The 25,005-nt window shown below is 42.4% G+C and overlaps 1 protein-coding gene across 1 annotated transcript in view; it reads left to right on the forward strand.

Annotated features, from left to right (window-relative positions):
• B3GLCT (beta 3-glucosyltransferase) overlaps positions 1–10,470 on the forward strand; it is a 79,444-nt gene extending 68,974 nt beyond the window's left edge. Inside the window, exons 13-15 of the mRNA XM_077341822.1 lie at positions 3,387–3,506; positions 4,197–4,341; positions 8,804–10,470. Of these exons, the coding sequence (XP_077197937.1) occupies positions 3,387–3,506; positions 4,197–4,341; positions 8,804–8,965 (427 nt within the window). The 3' untranslated portion in view covers positions 8,966–10,470. The remainder of the gene's footprint in view (positions 1–3,386; positions 3,507–4,196; positions 4,342–8,803) is intronic.
• Positions 10,471–25,005: the final 14,535 nt, after the last annotated feature.

Raw genomic sequence — 25,005 nt, forward strand, 5'->3', positions numbered from 1 at the left:
AGCTGTTCCACCAGGTCTATGGTTGACCCCAATAGAACATCAAGAAGTGCGGGCCTCAGTGCTGAAACAGAGGGAAGATCTGCCCCCCTAGGGATCTTAACCACTACCATCACCCTGTTCAATTTCATCAGGGTCTGATATAATTTATATAAGATGTTTTTTTTTAATGTGGTCGTATACCATATGATTGAATTTTAACTATGTTGTCACCGGCCATAAGCTACCAAGGAAGGGCAAGCTACAAAAATAAAGCATTATTATGGTTGTTGTAAAATAAGTATTTGAAGTGTGCAATGTAGACAAGGGGGAGGAATATGGCGATTGCATTTTTCAATTAATAGAAGGAAATAAAAATATTTCATGATTATGTGATGGCAAAGAAATTTAGTTTATCTCGATACTCTAAAACCGGTACTAAAAGCTAGAATGCCCGACACACATTTAGAGTCCGAATTGGATACATTCTGAACTGTAGATTACACGTTGCAAGCTGTAATTTTATCCTGCACGAAGGAAGTAATGGCATGGAAAGGACAAACCATGGCACAGAAAGGCATTTTATGCTTAACAGACTAGTTTCTGTAGAGTTCTGCCATGTTTGTTCATTTTTGGAATTCAGCAGCTATATCTGTTATAGAAGCTTCAATATATCCTATCTCTTCCCCATACCGTGTCTCTAAAATAGATATCTGCTGCTTTGAAAATCCTCCCTTTGAGAAGAACATGCTATTTCTGCCCTTTTGATTAGTTAATATGTTCTTTGAAGAGCTCCGTCTGTTCGTGCTCAGATGCTGCTATGAAAGAGTGCCCCTTGCCCTTGCCAGTGGCTTGAGGAGGGAGGCATGTGCTATGCCATGACCAGCAATGCCAGCCAGGCAACCCGGACAGCTTCCACTCTCTGTGTTTAAATTTGTTATGGCAGAGATGCAGTTCACAGAATAGCATTCTGGCAGGGAAGATCTGCATCAATCAATATAGGTGCTGGAGGCAAAAGCGTGTGTTTTATTCACAGATTCATCGGCGATGCCTTAGCTGATGCCAAAGTCAGAAACATTATCTAAACATTATCTGATTAGAGTGCAATTTCTTCAAAGCTTTAGATAGGATGAGATATAGCTGTCTATTCACCAGTGACAGCTCATACTCCATGCTTACATGTTGGCTGCAATGTCACTTAGAAGTCAATCACATAAAAGGGAGTGATAGGAAAATCAATGGTAGTTGGGGGAAAAAGGATCTTAACAATGAACATTAGAGACAGAGAAGCTAGGATACATTTCTACTGTATCTCATTTTTTAATCTGAACTGTGAAACACCTAGGTTGTTAAATCAAGAATACCCACCTTAGAACTTCCTTTGTTCCTCTTCCAGTCTGTAGCGCACATTTTATTTGATAGCTGTTTTGTATTATATTCCTGAAGGGATTTGGCCCTTTCAGTTTTCTCTTATTCTCTAATATCCTTTTACCTAGCTTCATTCTTCTTTTGTGCACCTGTCTAGAACAGTAATCTGGTTTCCTCAAACAACATTAGCACTCTGCTAATATATTTCATTTCAAATTCTAAGTATTTGTGTGGAGCAGCCTTTCTTAACCTTTTTACCATTCTTCAGGCTTCAAGAAACCTCAGAAGTGGTGTGATTGTACAGACTACGGTTGGAAAGCATAGCTGTGTATACCCACTAAGGGCCCCCTTTCCACCCCCTCCAGGCCCAACATTGGCCATTTGGAGAGTAGGAGGGACAGGTCGACATGTCCATATTTGGTCATATCACTCAATAAAGGTTTAACAAATTTTTAAAATACATTAATAATTAACTTCCACCCATTCAGGGAACACTTCCAGGGCCATCAAGAAACCCCAGGGTTTCTGGTGTAGAGCAAGGGAGAGATAACATGTATATGTATGAATGTAACCAGGATTATTCTAAATAACCCTGAAAATTAGCTATTTTTTCATTATACCCAGTGAACCATCCTGTATAATTCAAAACTAGCAAAACTTCTACACCATCTAAGGAATTATTTAATTATAAAGAGAGGCATACAGATAAAAGCTTAGTGTAGCCTAGAAGAGTTAATACTTTGTTGTAGTCTGAAATATAAGCTGTATTTTTCCAAAACAGCATGTGAAGAAGTCCCAGTTGATTTTTTAAAATATAAAATATGAAAATGGCCTTTAACTCACAACTTATGGCAAGACCATAGGGTCTTTGTAAATTGAACATTTCATTCTCTCATATTAGGCTGTGGGACTTCTTATAACAAACTGAGGAGCAATATGTAAGCCCTGAATAAACTCAATGATCATGTTCTTGAGGTTGAAAGCTAGCTTGAAAGCATATAGGAACACAGAATGAGCTTTCCACTGTCCAGACCCTAACCATTCAGATGTATTGATTATCGAGATTAAATATACAGTATCATTTTGGGTTTTCTGAACGTTGTATTACTTAAAACTTGAATTCTTCTCAGCTGCTTTGATACAAAGAACTTCCATTGGAACTTATGTTCCAAGTAATATTACTAGAACCGATTAACGTGCAAGTGTGATTAATTTACCTTGCTTCATCTCATGCCTTTGTAGGAGTGTATGTGTGTTCAGAATAATAGCATACTGCTTGGTCTCCTGTGCAGCGTTGTCATGGTGCCGTAAAGTATGATTCTTGGGGCATAGCATCTCTTTTACCAACCCTATATATTTTGGGCACTTCCAGATAGAGGTTGTTAAAAGATAGTTGTGCTCTACAGCCATATTGTGTGGTGATCCAGTTTGGTGCTCCAGTCACCATTTCAGTAGCTGGGAATCATTATCTAGAAACTCACGCATTTACCAGAGCAACAGCTTATACAGTTGGACTGCAAGATGTAGGAAGATAATATCTAAAGCAGATAATATCTCTTTTTAGAATGCCCAGAATAATGGGGCTCCTAACCTCCTTAGTTTTCTATGTTCTGCTTTAATATGGAAATACATTAAAATGATAATGAATTTTATGAAGATGTATTTTGCTTTTGAGATCTGAAATCATTCTTGTTTGCCATCCATAGGGAACAGCCTAGAGAAAATTATAGATGTTTACTTTAAATCAAAGACTCTGTGTTGTAGGCAAACTTACATATTCCTTTTAAAGTAATATTTCATAAAGTATATAGATCATACTTGGGCGCAAATCCAAGATTTTTTTTTGTAAAAAAAAAACTCTTTAATAAAGTATTTAAAGTGAATGTCTTCTGACCATTTTATCTGCAATGTCAACAATTAGTATACATGTGTTTTGTTGCCATAGATCCACAGGCTGACAGCTTAAAGGCTTTGGGATATTAAAGGCTTTAAATGTATCATTTTGGAATAATTGTAGTTGAATGCGCCACTTTGTATTTTAGTATCTCTAGGCTCCGGAAACTTCTCAGCTGCTATAACCCAAGTGAACCAGTGATTCTCGGAGAACGTTATGGCTATGGATTAGGATCAGGCGGTTACAGCTACATCACTGGAGGAGGAGGGTAATTTGTTGAATTTAGAACTAAAATCTAAAATGGATTAATCGATTCAGTTGGTAGGAAGCTCATAATGGGCAAACTATTCTCCACAGATGGATGCTTTCTGTAGATATTGTGGACTACTGGGGGGAAGCCATCACCGTGCGTCTGTGTCAAGTGGCCGGATAATAATGGCAAGGCACAAAAACATAGTGGCCGAGCTCTGTCTTCCAGAAGTATGTCTTGCTCTGCTACGGAAAATTAGCACAGATAGAAATGCAGTTCCTTTGTGAAAATAGCCTGCTGGCCAAAAGAAAGAACATTTAAGCTCCCAGCATTTTTAATTGTGAGCGTGGGTGATGAGCTCTGACCTTCATAAACAAAACTGCACTTGAGAAGTGCTTCGACCCCCAAGCATCTTATTTTTGTCAGTAGCTTAAACTGTTTGTTAGAAATGAGTGCCCATTCCTAATATCATTGTTATTTGGATGTCAAGAAACAAAGTACCAAATTGGTTGTTACTGACTTAATACCGTTGTGATATTAACTCCGTGGGAAGAATGATTATAAACTTAGTGCTGATATTACCTTGTCTCAATGCCTCTAACACTAGGAAACTGGTAATACTATGGATTTGTGCCTGTGATCATCATTGAGAATTTTTATAATGAAATACATTATATCTTGAATTTCTTTTTAACTCTATCCCTTAAGGATGGTCTTCAGCAGAGAAGCAATCCAAAGATTATTTGCTAGTAGATGTCGATGTTACAGCAATGATGCCCCTGATGACATGGTCATTGGAATGTGTTTCAGTGGCTTAGGCATTCCAGTAACACACAGCCCTCTGTTCCATCAGGTGAGCAATTTATCTATTTAACATATTTCTGCCCGCGCTCAGTTTAAAAAAATCATTCGGCAGCTTATAACCATAAAATAAAATCTAAAATAAAATTAAGTATATTGAAACCCCAAGAGCTGAATCATAGAACTGGAATCCCTTCCAGGGTCATCTAGTTCAGCCCTCTGCACAATGCAAGAACTCACAACTACCTGCCCACCCACAGTGACCCCAATTTCATGCCCAAATGATCCCTCCACCAAAAATCTCCAGAATCCGGCCTAGCATGGAAGAAATTCACCTTCCATCTTTCAGTAGCAATTAGCAATTCCCTGGGTATGCAAGGAAGGTCCACAAGAGACAAACACTGGCACATCCCTTCCTGCCCACCCACTCACAATCTGCCTGTTAATTAAATCAGCATTTCTGTCACATGACTATCAAGCCTCTGTTTAAAAACATCCAAAGAAGGAGAAATCACCACCTCCCAAGGAAGCCTGTTCCACTGAGGAACCGCTCTGTGAGGAACATCTTCTGGACGTTTAGCCAAAAATTCTTTTGAATTAATTTCAACCCACTGGTTTTGGTCCAGCCCTCTTGTGTGGCTTCATCTAGCCATAACATCTGTTTACAGTTCTGCAGGCTAAGGGCAAGGTTTACAGAATAATCTGCTTTGAAAAAAATGGGGAAGTCACTCCTCCAAGTTGTAACACAGACATTCCAACCCTTCATGATGCCACTGTTTCTTGTCACTGTGATTGTGCTTCCCTTTTTGCTTTGGGAATTAAGTAGTATAGTTTAGTGCCCTTTCCCTGGTATGTGTTACTTGCCCTATTCTGGGAGAAGACATTGAACTGTACATTCAGAAGAACAGGCATTGTGAGGAGTTGTCTTGCTGCCAGGAGAAGGCAGTGATAGGAGAGTATAAAGTGTGGGCCAGAAGCAGCTGGGATATGCAGCTTCCCCTCCCTTTTGTAACCCTGCATTATCCAGTATGACAACATAAAAACAAGGCACTAATACCAGAATACAGAGAAACAATAAAAATCAAGATAATAAAATCCTGGAATAAAATTCCAAAGCTACAGTGAAACAAGGATATCTTTCAATGGGCCTTCAGCTTAAAAGGCTGCCATGTAGTGGATGGAGCAGAGTTGTTCTCTCTTGCCCTGGAGGGATGGACCACAACCAATGGGATGAAATTAATTCAAAAGAAATTCCGTCTAAACATCCAGGAGAAGTTCCTGACAGAGTGGTTTCTCAGTAGAACAGGCTTCCTCAGGAGGTGGTGGGTTCTTCATCTTTGGAGATTTTTAAACAGAGGCTGGATAGCCATCTGACGGAGATTCCGTGAAGGTTCAAGGGGGTGACAGGTTAGAGTGGATGAGCGATAGGGATGTGAGTGTCCTGCATAGTGCAGGGGGTTGGACTAGATGACCCAGGAGGTCCCTTCCAACTCTATGATTCTATGAATTGTGAGGAAATTTCAGTATTATTAGATTAGTGCTGAATCAGGCTGCCTGTACCTTCAGGAATTCACAAAACACTGTCTGAAAAGCCTCATAGTCAATTACATTTTTTTAGGCCCTGAGGGATAGTTGATACAGATCAAATAGAAGGATGCAGTTTTCTCATTTATTTTTCATCTTTGGTTTAATTTCAAATTAGATATAGGAAGTAATTTTACAGAATAGCATATCGTATCTATATCCCTATGCTGAATAACAACCCTATTGAATTTAATATGAAATAATTTAAAAGTACACCTGAGGGTAGAAGTTGGTGGCGATTTCTGCTGACCTTCTCAGCAGCTGCCTGGCCGTGTTCGTGGAGGATGTTTTTGTCTGATCTGGGCAATACGGAAATTGTTAGGAGGACAGAGGAAAATTCCTGTTTGAGCTTCCTTATCCAATAGAAAGGTGTTCATGCTCTCTGGAAGGAAAAGACATATAAAATCCCTTTAAAATGCATTACTTCTCTTTAAAATTAGATTTTGAATTAGATTTTGAACTACTGTTGAATTAATAATGTTTAATATCCTTATTCATACCTCAGGTGCAAATCTAAACATCTAATATAACTACTTGGAGTAAAAAAAAATTGCTTGTGCATAATGGTTCTCTAATGTTCAATTTTGACCGAGTGACTGGGAAATCCTGTTGTGATTCCGAGAAGTTATTCGTAACGGAATGATTTTTAATTGTCTTGGTTTATTGCCCTGATCCTTAGTAGGCAATACCTCACTTTCTCCCACCCGTCCTCCTTCCCGTTCCCAGCCAGCTTATTCTGTTGCCAAAGAGTCTCATTGCTTTGTTTTTCTAGTGGCTGTGTCACTTATTGGATCATTTGGTGCTGCAAGGGTTTGGGAAATGAGCTTTTCATAGTTGGAGTAAAAGTGGAACTTGAATTTAATTTCATACTCACGAGATAGGATAAAATTATACAGTACTTCAACATTACTATAGCAGAATGGCACTGGGTGGAATCATATAACTGCTAATGTAGTTAGCCTCTTAAAAATATATTGCATGGCAACTCTAATAGCGTGGAACGGCAGTCATCTGCTGCTTCCAGCAACACAATATGTCCAGCATTATTATACCCTTACAATGAGCAATGAGTGAACTTCTCTGTGTTCGGCTTCGGAATGAGCTCAGCAATCACAAGCTCACCAGCTGAGTTTTGGGGAAATGCATCAGCTTTCCAAGGGCTCTGTCCTGGTTCATAATATTTGCGTGCTGATGTGTTATGTACGTGCTGTACCAAGTGCCCTCCCTCTCAGTCATGTGATAACTCATAGGGAATTATAGTGGATAGCTGCTTGGAAATTCAAGAGTAACGTCTCATAATGGACACATCTGGAAATGAGAGAAAGTTTTTGATCATGATAATAAAAGAAAACTGATTCAAACAAGAGAAAATACCAAATTAAAAGTAAGGTTAGTTCACAGTGATCATTAAAAGTTTGGGTAAAGCGAAGCATTTCTGTGTATGGACCTTCTGAGTACACGTTTGAAAAACTTACCTTCTAAGCCAGAGAACATTTGGGGAACAGTGCTGTGTTTATAACACAGCTGAGCATTATGAGCAAGACGGCATTGTGAAGACATATTAAGAACTAGGTAGATGCAGCCTTCAGTCAGAGCCAACATGGTAAGAGCGTCAGACTAATAACTGGGAAGCCCAGGTTCAGATCCTCACTTGTGCCATTGAAGCACGCTGGGTAACCTTCGGCCGGTCATTCTTTTTCAGCCTAGCCTACCTCACACGGTTGTTGTGAGAATAAAATGGAGGAGACTGATGTAAGCAGCTTTGGGCTCCCGCTGGGAATAAATAAACAAATTAGTGATGTTACTAGTCACACTACTTGGAAATCTGGGATAGTATAATTCTAGTGACATTTCTTCTGTGTGCTGGATGTGGTTGCACAGAATTTCTCTGAAGCTTCTACAGTCAAAGGTCACCCAATTAAATCCACAAGCTGGGGAGAAATAGGAAAATATGGTGAAAAGCGATTAAAAAAAAAGATATACTTATGCTTCAATACTTACATTCTGGTTCATTTAATCCAGGGGTAGTCAAGCTGCGGCCCTCCAGATGTCCATGGACTACAATTCCCAGAAGCCCCTGCCAGCATTCGCTGGCAGGGGCTTCTGGGAATTGTGGTCCATGGACATCTGGAGGGCCGCAGCTTGACTACCCCTGATTTAATCCATCTGAAATCTATAGCTTTCTTTGTTATAGAAGGGTAAATAATTATCAGAATAGCTCCCTTAGTTTCAGTAGATCAGTTCCCCAATTCTCTGTCGGTATATTTGAGACGACTGTAGATAGATACACGCTTTGCAATAGGCAATTGAAAGTATGGAAACTGCTAGCTGTTTCCATCTCACGTTTCCTCCAGATCAGCCCCTACACACAGTGAAAGAAAGGGAGCACCAGCCCCACTGCCACTGGATGCCTTCCCACGGACCTTTGTGGCGGCAAAGGTGACCTAGATGTGTAGAGCCCAGCTTGTGTAAAGGGGTCTCTGCATACTCAAGATTTATCGAATTCGATTATCTTTGCTTCTAATTTAAGAACAACGGAGACCTGGGATTTACTGAATTGCATTATTACTAACCGATTCTGCTCAACTGGTCTAAAAAAAAGGTAAAGGTATCCCCTGTACAAGCACCGAGTCATGTCTGACCCTTGGGGTGACGCCCTCTAGCGTTTTCATGGCAGACTCAATACGGGGTGGTTTGCCAGTGCCTTCCCCAGTCATGACCGTTTACCCCCCAGCAAGCTGGGTACTCATTTTACCGACCTCGGAAGGATGGAAGGCTGAGTCAACCTTGAGCCGGCTGCTGGGATCGAACTCCCAACCTCATGGGCAAAGCTTTCAGGCGGCTGCCTTACCACTCTGCGCCACAAGAGGCTCTAACTGGTCTAATGAACCCTTATTATACAGAACTTCTTTCTTACATCCTGCCTGCAGGCTCGGCCGGTGGATTATCCCAAGGACTATCTTGCCCATCAAGTTCCGATTTCCTTTCATAAGCACTGGAACATCGATCCGGTGGATGTCTATTTCAGGTGGCTGGCACCAAAACGGGAAGATTTGCAGGAAGGACATATACGTGTCAAGGAAGATTTATAATCTGTAAAAACATTAATATTTAAATATTGCTGTAGGCTTCTATTGGAGCTACTGAATTTATGGTTGTATTTATACTTGTCACCCGTATGATATACAGTGCTAAAGGCATCCTTCTCTACTACCGTGACTATATTTCCTGTGTGTGGAAGTGTCTCACAGGATGTAATGGAGCCCTGCTCCTTCCCTCCAAAACACAAATAACTTTTACCGCATATAGAGAAGGATTTTGGAAGTATGTACCAAGCTCACATTCCTCATAATGCCCCATGATGCCGACAGTGTATGTGAGCCAGTTTGGGGAAGGACAGAACTCTGTTGAGTCTTCTGGGAGTTGTTCATGTATAGACAGTGCAGTGGATTATAGTATGTTTCCTCATGTATATACATGTATATACCTTTATTCAGTGGATTTAAATGCATACCTTCCGGTATTCAGATTTTAAAAACATCACCTGTTAACTATCAGGATATATATATTTTTAACGTTCTCATCCATCAGCAACCAGGTTTCGTTTTGTTCTTCCTGGTTGACCGCTGTGGCCTATTAGGGTCATAATGATAATGTATGTTAAAACACCTTTTTTAGTTGCAAATGGTTTTTGATTTTTTGTCCCATGATATCTGCGACTGTACGTAAAGAGAAACAGGCTTGATCTGACTGTGTGTGACTCGTTAAGCCAAGAGAACCTGTATGTTGTCCCCTCTGTGTATTCACTTGTATCTTTAAATAAATATAATATCATCATCATATATAAATAATTGAAGACAGTATTGTTGCACTGACCACTAGGTGTCACTACTGATACCCAAACAGTGTATTAAGGACTCTTGGGGAACTTGCCTTTTAGATACGTATCCACCTCATGTCTCCATCATGTGAGTTGTATGTGCCAGACTGAAAATTAGCTGAATGCTAGAATAGTAGCATCTCATATGCTATTTATGTTACTCCAAATTTGGCATACATATAAAATTCTACACACCCAGAACAAAGTCCAAGTTTGTAAAGGGGGGACAAGAATGGAGATACAGGGATTTGATGCAAAATGCTCCTACATCTGTTGAGAGCTACAAAACGGGGTAGAAATCTTGGCCCATTCAGAGTGAGTGCAGGAGGCATTGGCCTCATTCTGGTCTGGCTTTGTGATGCCATAATTTATTTTAGCCAAACATAATTGGTTGTGTGATGAAGTGATAACCAGAATTTACTACATTTAAAATAGCTTGCTATTTTTTTTAACCAAATACAGGGTTGTAAAGCCATCTTGCATAATTATTCTCATACCTGCCAAAACATTTCCCCCTATAACAGAATTTGTGCGATGTGTTCCAAAGTAATACAGTTCTTACCTTTGGGGAAGGAATTTCTCAGCCAGGAATTACTGAAAGAGTATGGTCATGCTTGTGAATGTAACCTTATTTTAAAAAGATAAACAGTATACACTTTCAGGATGAGTAAGCATTTAAATCAGGGGTAGTCAAACTGCGGCCCTCCAGATGTCCATGGACTACAATTCCCAGGAGCCCCCTGCCAGCATTCGCTGGCAGGGGGCTCCTGGGAATTGTAGTCCATGGACATCTGGAGGGCCGCAGTTTGACTACCCCTGATTTAAATGGAAGGAACTGGCATGGTGTATTTCCCCTTCTCTTGCTCTCAGTGCCTTAAAGTTTAGGTATTTCTACAGATATCAGATATTCTATTTTTTTAATGTGCTGTGTATTGTTATTTATGTTCACTGTTTGAATGTGTGTAAACCTGAAATGGAATAAAACAATTATTTAAAGTTCTGGGATATGTTGTACCTTTGCCAGTTTATTATGGTAGAGGAAATAGATTGTTGGGAAGTCATGTTAGTCTATCTATAATAGCAGAAAACAAGAATTCACCAGCACCTTAAAGACTAACAAAATGGACTGCCATGCGTCACTGCTTCCTTCTCCAGATACCATCTGAAGTGATACCATACCACATTTTTGAAATGAATAAGAAAATATTATAAATGTTATAGCCAATTGTGTTGTTCAGCTGTGAGTATGGACTTTGATGCAGTATTTTCATTTTCTCCATTTATATACTGCCTTCTCTCCAGTGGTGGTACGGTTTACTGTGCTACCCTGCCAGGTTGCACCTGCACGGCTAGGTAGTTGTGCCAGAGCAGAAAGTTTGCCAGAGTCCAGTCCAGGAGGTTGGGAGCTAAGGAAGTCAGAATTCACAGCAAGCGGGGCTGGAAGCGAAATCAAGCAGAGCTGGGGTCAGGAGCCCAGGAAACCGTCAAAGCCAAACTGTAGTCAGAAGCTAAGCCATAGATCTAGAGCTGGGGGGATAGTTAGGAACCCAAGCCAGGAGTCTACAGCCAGGAGCGTTGTCAGAAGTCAGGCCAGAGTCAGGAATCGGGAGTCAGTCAGGCAGAGCTTCACCGAAGTGAACCGGAACAAGTAGTTGTCTGGGAAGACAGGCAGAGCACGCACATATTGCACCCATAAAGGACCTTGCCTCAAGGCCCTTCTGAGATATAGCCAAGCCGGGTAGGGCAGGCCTCAGCCAGAGGACTTGCAGCTGGTCCTAGTCCTCATCAGAAGAAGCAGGTACAGCTGAGCCCCACCTACCCTGACAGAAAGCTACCAGGCGTGCTGATCTCCTGACAGCTGTCAAAGTAGATTGTTTCAAAATGGAGTTCTTCCACCTGGTCTTTGGTTGAGGCCAGGGCAGTGAAGAAGTTCATGCCCCCCCCCCCCAGGGTTGTTGCCAGCGCAGAGATAGAGTTATTTATCGCCTTGTTGCTGTGGTTTTTCTGTATTGAAGAAGAAGAAGAAGAAGAGTTGGTTCTTATATGCCGCTTTTCCCTACCCGAAGGAGGCTCAAAGTGGCTTACAGTCGCCTTCCCATTCCTCTCCCCACAACAGACACCCTGTGGGGTGGGTGAGGCTGAGAGAGCCCTGATATCACTGCCCGGTCAGAACAGTTTTATCAGTGCCGTGGCGAGCCCAAGGTCACCCAGCTGGCAGCATGTGGGGGAGCGCAGAATCGAACCTGGCATGCCAGATTAGAAGTCTGCACTCCTAACCACTACACCAAACTGGCTCTTGTATTGGTATGTCCTTTTAATGGGGGTTTTAATGGTTTTTTTAAATGAGGACTTTGTGACCCACCACGAGCCATTGTATGGGAATGAAAGGATAGAAACAAACAAATAAATATTGTAAGGTAGATTCAGCTGAGAGTGTGCCACTGGTCCAAGATCCCCGATAGGGCTGCCAGCGCCCAGGTGGCAGCTGGAAATCTGCTTTTACAACTGATCTCCAGATGACCAAGAAAATGGCTACTTTAGAGGATGGGCTGTTTTATATACCTCGGAAAGGTCTCTCCCCTCCCCAACCCCTCCCCCAGGCTTCTCATCCAAAATCTCCAGGTATTTCCTAACCTAGCACTGCAGTGGCAGAGTAGGCATCCCAGACCTGAGTATCTCAGTCTGACTCTCTTAACCACTTAGCCACACCGGGCGACTGAGGCTGGGGAACTAGGCTTTCCTAAAGTGTTAATATTAAATGCAAGGCAGGTTTTTCTTTGAAAAGTGATTAGAAATGCATTTTTTTACAGGCCAGGGTGGTGGCCATAGCATGAGTCAATTGCTTGATTCATTTACATTTAATCACCGTCATCATAGAGTTTTACAAAATTATGTAGCGTTGTCATCCACTGAAGTGGAAGGGTGTGAGATTCAAGACAAAGTAGAATGTCTTTTTTTTTTTGGGGGGGGGGCGATAGAAATCAGATTTCTCTGCAAACCTAAGGCATTTTCCCAGATAGAATACGGGTCTTATGTACATTACAGAATGTAAACATTTGTTTCCAACAAGTCATAATAAACCCAGTATATGAAGAACCAAAAATGGAAAAGGGCAGAGAGGTCCCAATTGTTGTTATGTGCGAAGTCGTGTCCGACCCATCGCGACCCCATGGACAATGATCCTCCAGGCCTTCCTGTCCTCTACCATTCCCCGGAGGTCCCAATACAAAAGCTAATATGAAAGAAACTACGCAGTACAGATCTCTGCAAAACATACTATTATTTTCCACACACGGCATACTGTTAATTTGTGCAATAAAATCAGAGTCCAGTAACACCTTTAAGACCAGCAAAGATTTATTCAAGGCGTGAGCTTTTGAGTGCAAGCACTCTTCGTCAGACTAAGAACTGACCATCATAACAGTAGGAATATATAAGCAAAAGTTAATCCTGTTACATTAGTAAACTGTGTCACAGCATGTGCTACTTCAGACCAAATCGGCTACTCATTTAAATCTTGTTAATTTGTGGAAAGGGCCACCAACTTGGAAGGCATTAAAAGGGGAGTGGACTGGCCAAACAGTAGCTGCTCCCTCTAGCACCAGAGGCAGCGCTAGGCCTCCTTAAATCAGTTGCTGGGGAGCACAGGCAGCATGATGCTGTTGCAGTCTTCCTAGAGGAAGCTGGTTGGCCATTGCATGAGATAGGAAGCTGGACTCGATGGGCCTTTGGTCTGATCCAGCAGGGCTGTTCTTGTGTTCTCATCTCCCTAGGGAGGTGGTTCCATAATTGTGGGTCTGCCACCAAAAAGGGTTTGTGTACCTATCAAATGAGCATTCTTAATTGGTGGGACAGTCAGCAGGGCATCTCCCCACATCCTTAATTCCCAGGCTGGAACAGATGGGAGAAGACAGTGCTGCAGTTACCCCAGACCCAAGCCATATATTCCTGAGACAGTTTTCTCCTGCCCCAGCACTGTAAAGCAGCTAAGATAAGAAGTGTCCATCATAAATATGGTGCACCCATGTGATTGATGGACTAACTTGCTGGAGGGATTTAAATATAGAATGACTTTTGCACGAAGCAGAGAAGTGGTGGGAAATGCTGACTGGATAGCTTCTAGGCTTAAATGTCCGATTCACAGAGGTGCAATTTACATAGAGCATTAATCTCGCTTACAATTATTCCACACAGAACTATTCATTTAATGCAAAAGTACTTGCACTGAAAACGACTAGAGAGCTAATACTTCAGTCTCCACATCTTGCTGTGGTATGCTGTAGAATACGGGTGGCCAAACTGGATCTCCAGATGCCCATGGACTACAATTACCATAACAATTGGCCATGCTGGCAGAGGCTCATGGTCATTGTAGTCCATGGGCATCTGGAGAGCCACAGTTTGGCCACCACTGCTGTAGAACAGAGGTTAATTTTAGTATTTGAGAAAGACAGGAGTCGGTTTATTATTTTGATTCAAATCAAATGCATTTCTGACTCTTACCATCCCTCACTGGATGAAAATTTAAATCTGCTGACTTTCATGTAACCTCTCGTAACGGGTGGCAGAATACAGAGCCCTTTTCTTTATTCCCAGTACTTAGAGAATATATGCAAATAAGATGCAGTTTGGTGGCAGAAAAGGCTGTTTGCATTTAAAATCTGCTTTTCCTTAGAGGACCAGTACGCAGATATTCAAGCAGAGGAATCGAAGAACTGCAACAAGGCAAGAAATTAGAACTGAGCTGTGTTCTTTTAGTAGCGCAATGCAAAAAACCATGGCTGTCTTCAGTGTGTTTAGAACCACTTTTCTAAAAGGAGGTGCCAGTATTCACCCACTGCCCCTATTCCTTTGTCCATTGAAGAATGCTGTTGAAGAAAGTCATTTCCTTCATGCTGTGTTAGTAGAGGAGGAAGGAAAGTGAGTGTGGGGGAAGGAGCTGAGGAAAAATTGGTGGTGGGGGGGGGGAAGGCAGGTGAATATGATATGTTTATCAGGGACTGGTAGAGCTGGAGCCTGGAGGAAAGGGGCAAAGGACCTTTGCTTCTTACAACTGTTCCGCCCATCCATCCACACACACAATTTGACCTGAACCCAGGCAGGCAGCCCTATAGTTTTAATATTACCCAAGGCAATGTCTGGTAAGACAAGATGTGAAATACCTCCGATGATGAGGGTAGAGCATGTAGTGATTGCAGATTTATGGGAAGAAGCTCACAGAAGAGCACCTAACATCATAAAAGGGTAGGGTGCTTCATGTTGTGATGATGGACATCACGTTCTAACAGATTCTCACTTTTGGGAGAACCTCGCATCTCATTTATGCAGTGCAAAATGGAATCACGAATATGCCAGACAGGGGCTGTTGCAGAGTTTGCTTTTACTATTTCATGTCAACAATCTCAGAAACGTCTTGGGGAGGAGGAGGGAACCCAGCCACATATTATGCCTTCCCATCTTTCCAGAGACACTCCAGCAAACATTGGCAGTCACCCAAAGGCACCGAGCCAACATTTGCTGATGTATCTCTAAAAAAAATTGCGATGTTTTTCTGACATTTGTGAGAAGAGTCTGGAAATGTCAACACTCACAGGTGACTGTTGACAGTTGCATCAGTTCAGACTTTCACAGTAACCTGTAGACACATTTTATAATTAATCTTTCTTCGTGTGGAAGTGAGGGGGAAATATTCTCTCTCCACATTCAAATGACCCTGAGTAAATTTAAAAGAAATTAGAAGCTGGTCTGCCTGCTGTACAAATTTGGCAACCAGACAGATGTAATCAGGAGCAATAATTTAATGAGATATTAGAAGAAGCACCTGAGCCTATGTATTTGTAATTATAATCTGAGCTGACTAATGCCTTCTCTTGTAAAGCTGCTATGAACCTGCCATCGTATACGTATAGGATGTGATGCACTTCTCTACCCACGTATAGTTGCAGGTAAACTTGTTATTTTATTCATTAATTTAAAATGTTTGTATTACATCTGTCCAAAAGGCTCAAAACCATTAACATCAAGTACCAAATCAACAAAATTATATGTGCAATTCATTTGAGTTTAATAAACTCACCCACACCCAAAACTGTACTGATATGCTGACCATTACAGTCTAACAGTCTCAAAAATCCAGAAATTCAGTGAGCCTTGTAGGGGAACAGGAATTTGGACCCAGTTCTTCCAGATTTCAGTTCAGTACTTTAACCACTGCAGTCTTTGAATAGAATCTTGGATACCTGGCACACATCCCCATTCTGCTATGGATTTTGCTGGACCAATAACCATGGGCCACTGATGTATACCACAGTGTTGCTTTTTAAAAGGAGGATGAGGAAACACACACTTGTGCAGTTCTGGGGTATAGGGCTCCAAGAGGTTTTAAAGTTCCTCTGTTATAAATAGATTAGCATTTTACTATTTAGGAGTCATCCTATGTTCTCACACGTTATCCTCCCAAGGAGCAAGGGCAGATCCAGAAAGGACCTGCAGCAGGAAAAGGCCAAGCTGTATCATTATGATCTCTTGTACATGATTTCATGAATAGCTTTCACAAATGGGCTAGAATACATGCAACCTCATGCCTCTTCTAGGCCCATTATGCACGGAGTGGAAAGTCTGCATTCGGGGTGGAATGACGGCAGCTAAAATCACCAATTATGCACGCTGCAGGCGGCAACCGGGTGCAGAGTCAACGTATGCCGCCGAAAAAGCCACATTAGCGAGATGCGGAAGAAAGTGGCGCTTCCTGGGACCAGGGCGAAACCAGAAGCGACTCCGGAGTATCTGCGTGCATAATTGGATACTCTGGGTTTTGCCGCCGTTGTGTTCCGTCCCGTGCATAATCGGTTTGCTTCGCTTCTTCCTCCTCCTCGTTCTCCATGCCACCGTTTCAGCGGCCGTGCATAATAGGCCCTACTGAAGACGGAACTGAGATACTGGAATAGTTTAGAATGGTTGAGCTAAGAAATGAAAACTGAATTCATAAAATTCATTGTGGAGGCTCATTAGCTTAACGTTTATCTTTTCCCAGGACCTATAAATGAAAAATGTTGGTTTTATCTCTTTGGAAAGCATGTAATGTTTTATGGTATTACTGAACCGTGATGTGCTAAAAAGCCTCCAGCTATAGAAGATTTATAGTACAAAATGACAGTGTAATCCTTTCCTTACTCGGAATTCTCTTAAGCGTGTGGGTCGCTTTCATTAGGCAAATGTCCAATCACATAATGCATAACCTTATTTGTCTGAGTTGCTCCATACACATTCAACAAAGAATCTGAGACAGGGTATCCTTGGAGCAATCAATGTGGCTAAGAAACAACACCCAGTATCCAAATGTTAGATATGATATTTCTTCCTGTGATTTAAGAGGCATAAACGCATTAGCTTACTTTGTCCTATCCTATATTAAATAAAACATTTTCACTGGTGATCCAGTGTGGTGTTTGACTAAGATCCGGGTTCATGTTCTGATACTGCTGTTTAAGCTTGCAGAGCCAGTCACACACTCCTGGCCTTAGAGAGGCAGTAGGCCAGATATCCAGGAAGTTTGCTTATGCCGATGACATGGCGATTGCAGTGAGGCACACATTAATTGAAAGGACTAAGGAAATACTGACTAGGACTAAGGAAATTCATGACCCGAATGTCTTCCTTACAATCACACAACTAAGAACTTTGGCATTACCCTGGACAAGTTTTTGAGTTTATAAGCAGTGTCTTACCAATGTAGCAATGACAATACACATGCAAAACAACATCCTACAAAAAATTATAAAGATTATTATTATGTCTTACAACTTGGGGTACATCTACAACTACAACACTTACATGCTCAGCTTTGAGGTTGGTGTATAGTATGTGGAATATAGTGCTTCAGTGTGGCTCAAGAGCTCCCATGTCCACAAACTTGATGTCCAAGTCAATGCAATAATGAACCATCAGCAGATGTATTAAATCCAGACTCACCTATTGGCTACCCACGTTGGGCCATATCCCCCAACCGCCTCATTTCCAAACATGAGATGCTCTTCATGGTGAATATAGAAAGAATGTTCAGCTGGAGGACAGAAGGTCAAGAAGGGACATGTTTGCTCTCTTTAAGTCTTTGAAAGGTTGTCACTTGGAGGAGAGCTGGGAGTGGTTCCTGTTGACAGCAGAGGATAGGACCCACACTAACGGGTTTAAGCTATATGTAGAACGGCACTGGCTAGATATCAGGAAGAATCTTTTCACAGTTCTCAGTAGTGAAACTGGCTGCCTAAGGAGGTGATGAGCATTCACACATGGGCAGTCTTCAAGCTGCGGCTGGACAGATACTTATTATGGACGCTTTAGGCACATCCTGCATCGATCAGGGGGTTAAACTAAATGGCCTGGAGGTCCTACTTCTGTTTTGTGCTTGCTTGTTTGTTTGTTTTTTGGAAATGATCTGCAATTCCAGCAAATTCTCAAGCCCCAACTGGAGGTTAGCATCCTGCAACCTTTCTGGGGCATAGTGTCACAGAGTTTCCCCCTCCTAAGCAAGCCCTTTCATCTCCAGGAATCTGGAGATGAGTTGTAATTGCAGAGTCCCCCCTCCAAAACTGCGATTTTCCCCTGGGGAGCTGATTGCTATAGTCTGCAGACGATCTCCAATTCCGGGAGATTTCCAGGGCATACCTGGAAGTTGGTGACCCCTGGGTCAGGAATGTTCTTTCTTGTTTGGAGGTGGGGCTTCAAGACTCCCGTAGTGGGAAGGAGTTTGTGCCATGTAGGTGTGCAGGTGTACATCCTAGTGCCTGTTGTTTCCCTGGGCGCAATGGGCTTTGCCTCTATTAAAACATATTGCAACACAAAGGGCTGTAGTCAGAAAGGGAAATTGTGTGAAATGGTCTACTTCCTTCTTGCATGAGTGGAGTACTTGTATGATCCAACTCTATGACCTTGATGGCAACAGTTATATAGGTGCTGCTGTAATTGGAAGGTGACTTTTCCCAGCTCGCTTAGACCTAACTAGCAATAATGATTTTATAAACTTGGTACTATTCTAGTTGCAGAATAATGGCGATACAAAATTGGAAATATGTTAGCAGATCAATCAGGGCTGCCCTTTTCTTCTGTATTTTGGATTATTCTGAAAAGAACATGGCATACAATGAGACAGTTCTGTATTTATTCCTAAATCTCATGGTGGTCAGGAATCAATTTAAATGAGAAATACAGATAGTCCTCCCAGGTAACAATTTTTTAAGGGATCAAGGAAATTCTTTTAAAATACAAAGTCAACAAAGGAAAGTAGAGAAGTGTTTGAGGTTTCTACGTGTAGCACTAAACCTGGGATCATTTGCAGTAACTAGCTGCTTTGTAACTGCAGGGAAATGAACAAAATACCCACAGCTTCAGTCTTACGTTTCCTCCTTCGCTAAGTAATATTTCTCTCCATAATAAAAGGCAGAGAAGCACAGACTTGAAAGCCTTTCTCTAAGGTAAGCACCATAATGCTGCTTTCCTTGAAGAGGCCATTAGGAGTACAGAAGAAGAAAGCCGGAAGTGTTCTTAAGCGAGCCAAGTTGTCCTCCTCTATGCAAATAACAAGCTGAGGTTTATCCATTCCTCTTGTCATTTCCACCTGAAGGAAAATAGGCTTTTATACCAACATCTTAACTTCTTGCAAATGGGAACAACTGCAGGATCAGTGCACACTGTGATGACCCATCTATAGGCACAAGATAAGCATGAGACCCTTTTCAGACCAGGGCAGATTCTGCACTTGCTTTTTTATCCCGCTGTTGATTCTGCTGAATTCAGATAGATTTGAACCTAGGATTTGAACCTTTTTCATTCCTCCCCCACAAATTGAAACAGAAAGCCATCTGTACTTGATTGGGGAAGCTCAGAGGGGGAAGGGGAGAAGTGGTCATGCAGCTAAACTACCTTTCCTGAGCTAGCGAGGGGGGTGGGTTAAGTGAAGTCCAGTCAGCACTAGTGGTTTATTCCTTTTCTTTTGACTCTTGAGCCAGCAGCATCCTCTCAGAGAACGAGGCAAGTTTCTCTGAGAAAAGTGTCAGCTTCTGGAGTGCAGTCAGTTTAAAACAGGGAGGGAAACCTTGTAACCGGGAACCAGGAAGTCTTTGAATTGATGCCCTGGCCAATCAGGGAACACTGCTTTGGAGCAGGAAGTTAATTCGCAAAAAGCAAAAATCTACACACTTACTGATGTCAGTTTTTCAAATATCACACCTTATATCCACTCCTGGATATTGCAGGGGGGAAGTAGGGTCACTGTGAATCAATTATGCATGTTGTAGAGAAAAAATACAAGACACCCAAAATCAAAATGGAAATCAAATTCAGTGTAGACAAGAGGGATTAATTCAGTCTGGGAGTGTATAAAAAGTGTATAAAAAGTGTATAAAAAGCCCATGCAGACTCAACCCAGATTAAAACTTGGTTCCAGAGAATGTCTTGTAGCTTTGAGCTGACAGTGCAGGAAATTCTACTGCAAATTTGTGCTAAGTTGTACCAGGACAATAAATGGCACAGAGCTTGATTTGGCAGTTGATTTTAAAAATTCTCACGGGAAGATTAAATAAATGCCTGGCATAAGGTATGATTTATTAGTTGATTTAAAACAAAATCTCACTGGAAGAATGGGACAGGGATTGGCTGCTAGGGTTGCCTGCTCTGGGTTTGGAAATTCCTGGAGATTTTAGGAGCAGAACTTAAGCAGGGACCTCAGTAGGGTATAATGTAATAGTGAGCGATTATACATGGGCAGCGAAAGGTGGCTGCTGCCTGCATGACAGCGAGCCTAATCCCCGATTATGCATGATGCCAGGGCCATCTGGGCCCTCTCCTGGCCCTGACCCTGGCCCGCTTTAGGGCCTCTAATGGCACATGGCAAGGGAAAATGGATTCTTCCGGATTCCCTTTCCTGCCACGGTGGCTGAGTCTGTGCATATTGGAAGAACTGGGTCTGGCTTCTCCCCCTACCTATGGTGTCCCTGCAGGGACACAAAACACCCCCTTCAGCTTCACATTGCTGTGGAGCTGAATGGGGCATTTCTATACCCCCCCCCCATGATGGTGAGATAGTGGCATTACACCATCCTGCAGTGAGACCCTTAAGCTCCTTCCCCTGCTCCCACTGCCACCACAATGTACAGTGGGACCTTCCAGCCCCAGAATTTTGCATGCACCCTCACAACTCCAGGGTGGACTATGTGCACCAGGGGATTTCATACATGGGAGCAGCAGAGCATACTGCCCCACCATGAGATACCATCAACAGCCTGGCATGGCTGCCGGGCATAATCAGTTAGTGTTTCCCTTGCAAAGCATCCATGTTCTCCGGAGGAACTGATCAGCTGTAATTCCAGGAGAACATGGAGGTTGGCTACCCTGCTGGCTGCTACAACAGACTGAGGCAGGGAAAATGTGGGGCCTGCTGCTGCTTTGCTGAATCAACAGAAGAAACCTTGGAGACTATTGGCAGTTACAATAAATGGAGTGGGTGGGACTTCAGTGTTCATGTGCTGCCATTAAGCACTTGAGACATGATGCACCCATTCTGTACTCTAAAATGCAACTGTAAACAGTGACTGTTCTTGGTAAGTAGTAACAGTTGAAGCATATGATCAAGCTAAGAATCAGTACAATCTATTCCACTTAATATTTCTGGTAGGGCCTTGGAGGCTTAAGTGCCGCTCACCCACTCAGGGTGGCTGTCCCGTCCCTGAGTGCCTCCTCCTCCAGCAGGCTTGACTGTCTGTCCAGCAGCCAGCCCATCGCCTTGTGTCCCCCCCCCCCTGACCACCCCCTCCTCCTTCCATTTCCCTCCGAGGCTCCAAGGCTGCAGATCCCTGCTGCATGAGAGCTGCCTCTGCCGGTGAGTTCCCTGCCTGGGGGACTCCAGCCTGCAGCCTTTCCAGGTCCTGGGGGAGGGAGCAGCTATTTACAGAGTTCTTCCACAGCCCAATCTAGCACCCATTGTATTCCAGAATGCAATGAGCTTTATCCCTAGTCTTAACACTGCCTGCGGCGCCGCGGGCGCCGTAGACTAAATAAAACAGTAAGGGCTTTAGGGGCGGGATGTGTCTGGGATGAGGAAGGGTCCGGATTGGACCCTTCCTCCGGACAGGCAATCGGAGGCGCAAAGCGCCTGCCGATTGGTCCCTCCGATTTCCAGCCCCGAGCAACTGCGAGCCGTGCACAGCGCGGCTCGCAGTTGCTCCTTTGCCGGCAGCCTGACGCGTTGGGAGGCGCGAAGTGCCTCCCGACGTGTCAGGCTGCCGCCTGCCGCTGCCGCCAACACATTGCCCCCCCGGCGCAGCCAGCCAGAAGCCGCCGCCACAGGAAGCTTGGGGACCGCCGCCGCCAGCTGCGCTCTGCCCCACGGAGCAACAGCCACCCAGTTCCTGCGACGCCACCCGCGGCGAATCCCGGCTGCCGCCAACACACCAGGTAGGCACCAGGCCCACAGGACGACCCCGCCCTTGCAAAGCAGGGCCGCACAGCCCCGCCACCCTCATGGCGCTCCCTGCTAGCACCCGCTGCATTTTGACTGCAGCGGGCTTATTTACTAGTTTACACATAATTCTGGTTTGCCACTTTCCAGTTACAGTTGCTTTCCCAGTTTTCTCCTGCTGCTTCTCCCCCCCCCCCCACATTAAAAAGCAATTATGAGTTCATAGTGGGGAAGAATAACCTGTAAAATACTGATTTAACAATCTTCTGAAGTATTCAGAACTTTAGTGTTCTTAACCCCATAATGTTTGATTATATATGCAAGATTCTCCTATCAGTATTCTGCTCATCAATTTTTCATGACTTTACTTAACTGCAAACTGAAATTGCCAAAAATATCACCAGTAAAATTTACACCCAGTTTTCTTCACTTTTCTGAATTTCAAACACATGCAATGCTGGCATAGTTTATTGGCAACCAAGAGTAAAGGAAACAGCTTTTTATATACTGAAAGCTAAAATTCTCAGGGTTGGCATACCATTAACTTGATATAGTAGCAATTAGATGTTTGTTTTTCAGTGGGCCTATAAATCATTCACGCTCAACTATACTTGTCAGCTGAATATTTCCATCAGAAATTGAAGTTATTCAGCTAGACCAAAGAGACGTGGGTACAAAACTGGCAAATGTTACAGTAACAGGATATTTTATTCTGAACACTTTGGCTGAGACCAGGCTAGGGGGGGTCTGGTCCCTCCCTGTATAGCCCCTGTATGGGCCAGATGAGGCACATGCTTGCCATCTGTGCAGGGTCATCTCTTCAGAGGGCAATGGTGTTTTTTTTCTGTGGACTTTGAGGCCTGTTGTCAATGGCCAGGGGAGAGGGGGAGAGGGAGGAAGGAAATAGCTTAGGTCTTCTGTCATTACTGTTGATGGTTATTGTTGTATTTTATTGTGATTTTATGTATTTATGTAATGGTCCTTGTGGACCTTGTTGTGAATCACCACGAGCTGATAGTTCGGGAGTGGTGGTTGAGAAATATAAACATAAATACATAAATAAATAAACAAGCAAACAAAGGTAAGAAATTATGCTAACAATGAAAACATTAATTGTGTGTTTTAGAGTATTTATTCAAAATAATTTAAGTCGATCAATTGGTTTAATTTGGCAACTGCACAATTAAAACACTGATATTCAAATTTAAATTAGGGCTTTATAATGAGACAACAGTTAAGTGTGGATGATGCTATAATCTTGGTTACCACAATACATAATAGTTTTTTCCTTCTGAATTGATATTTATCCTTACTGAGATAAAGGATCTTAATTATCTCCTGCATTCACATACAATAACACATATTTTAGCTTAGCTGTTGACCTATCAAGATTAAGATACCATGTTCCCGACGCAGCTGTAGTACAGCCTGCCAAACTATTCTCCATCTGTCACAGGAATGCGAGCATCATGCTTTCCAGGGAGATGTGATGCAGCTCCTTAAACTTTCCCCAGCTGCAACTCAGTGGATTGAAAATTTAGATATTAGCATTTAGGGGAATTGCACTATTGGTCTGCATACTGTTGCATCAACTTATTACATATTTTATATTATTCTGTGCTTCCTGTGTATAACTGCCATATGATAAATAAATAGTTCCTTTAGTTGATTGATTGATTGTATAAAATGAGAGAGTTGAGTACAGAAAAATTTGTTGGCAATGCTACTTTTAAAACACTGAAAGAAATATCTGGAAGTATTGTATTGATTTATTAGATTTGTATCCCACTTTTTGATCAGGATTCCCCAAGTGGTTAACAGCATTCATGAAATGCAACATATTCTCATTAAAAGATAAAGGTTCCTGTGATAAGCAATGTCGGTGGGAGGCAGAAAAACAGGCTTTGAAGAAATGCTGAGCTTCAAAGCAAGATAAAATAAGACAAAGCAAATCCTAGGAATACAGTCTAAATTCACAAAAACAAAAGTTCTCCAACACTAAGAGCATTTAGTTCCTCTGAACATTGGCAAGGAGCTTATCTAGGAAGAGCAGATATATGATAGTATGATGGACTGCACTTTGAAAGCTCGTAAGTCCTGTATAAACATGTAATTGACTGTGAAGGATTAATGTCTCACAGAGCCAGGGAGCCTTGAGTGACAAGCTACTCAAAGGAATTTGATAGGTTATCAGCAGTTGAGCAGACAGACCTTGGAACAGACTGCTGAAGAGAATTCAGTTTGAGTTTAGCCCTGACTGTGGAAAGTTTAACTCTGACTGAGGAGACTTTAGCTATGACTGAATATGGTTGCATACTGACTGAGGACTGGGAAGGTTGGCAAGGAAGAGTGGGTGGATCAGTGTGAAGACCGCCATTTGGGCCAAGAAAAAGGATAGATCTACTAAGATAGATTCAAGTGGATAGCCGTGTTGGTCTGAAGTAGTATAACAAAATTTGGGCCCAATGGCACCTTTAAGATCAACAAAGATTTATTCATGAAAGCTTGCACCTTGAATCAAACCTGGTTCTCTAGATTATAATTCATTGCTCTTAACCTACGCCATGCTGGCTCTTAACCACTATTCCAGAGTCTGCAGGCCCTGATTGTAGACTGGAGCCTGTATATGATCCCAGTCACTGTCATTTATTTATTTTAACGTGTTTATTTAAAATATATTTTTATTCTGAATTTCTGATCATAAAACTTCTCCAAGACATCCACCAATCACATGAAAACAATATAAAAACAAAAATACAATATAAAGATCTGATTAAAACATTCTAGATAAACAGGTATCA

The sequence above is a fragment of the Paroedura picta genome, chromosome 6 (assembly GCF_049243985.1).
Source record: "Paroedura picta isolate Pp20150507F chromosome 6, Ppicta_v3.0, whole genome shotgun sequence".
Lineage (NCBI taxonomy): Eukaryota > Metazoa > Chordata > Lepidosauria > Squamata > Gekkonidae > Paroedura > Paroedura picta.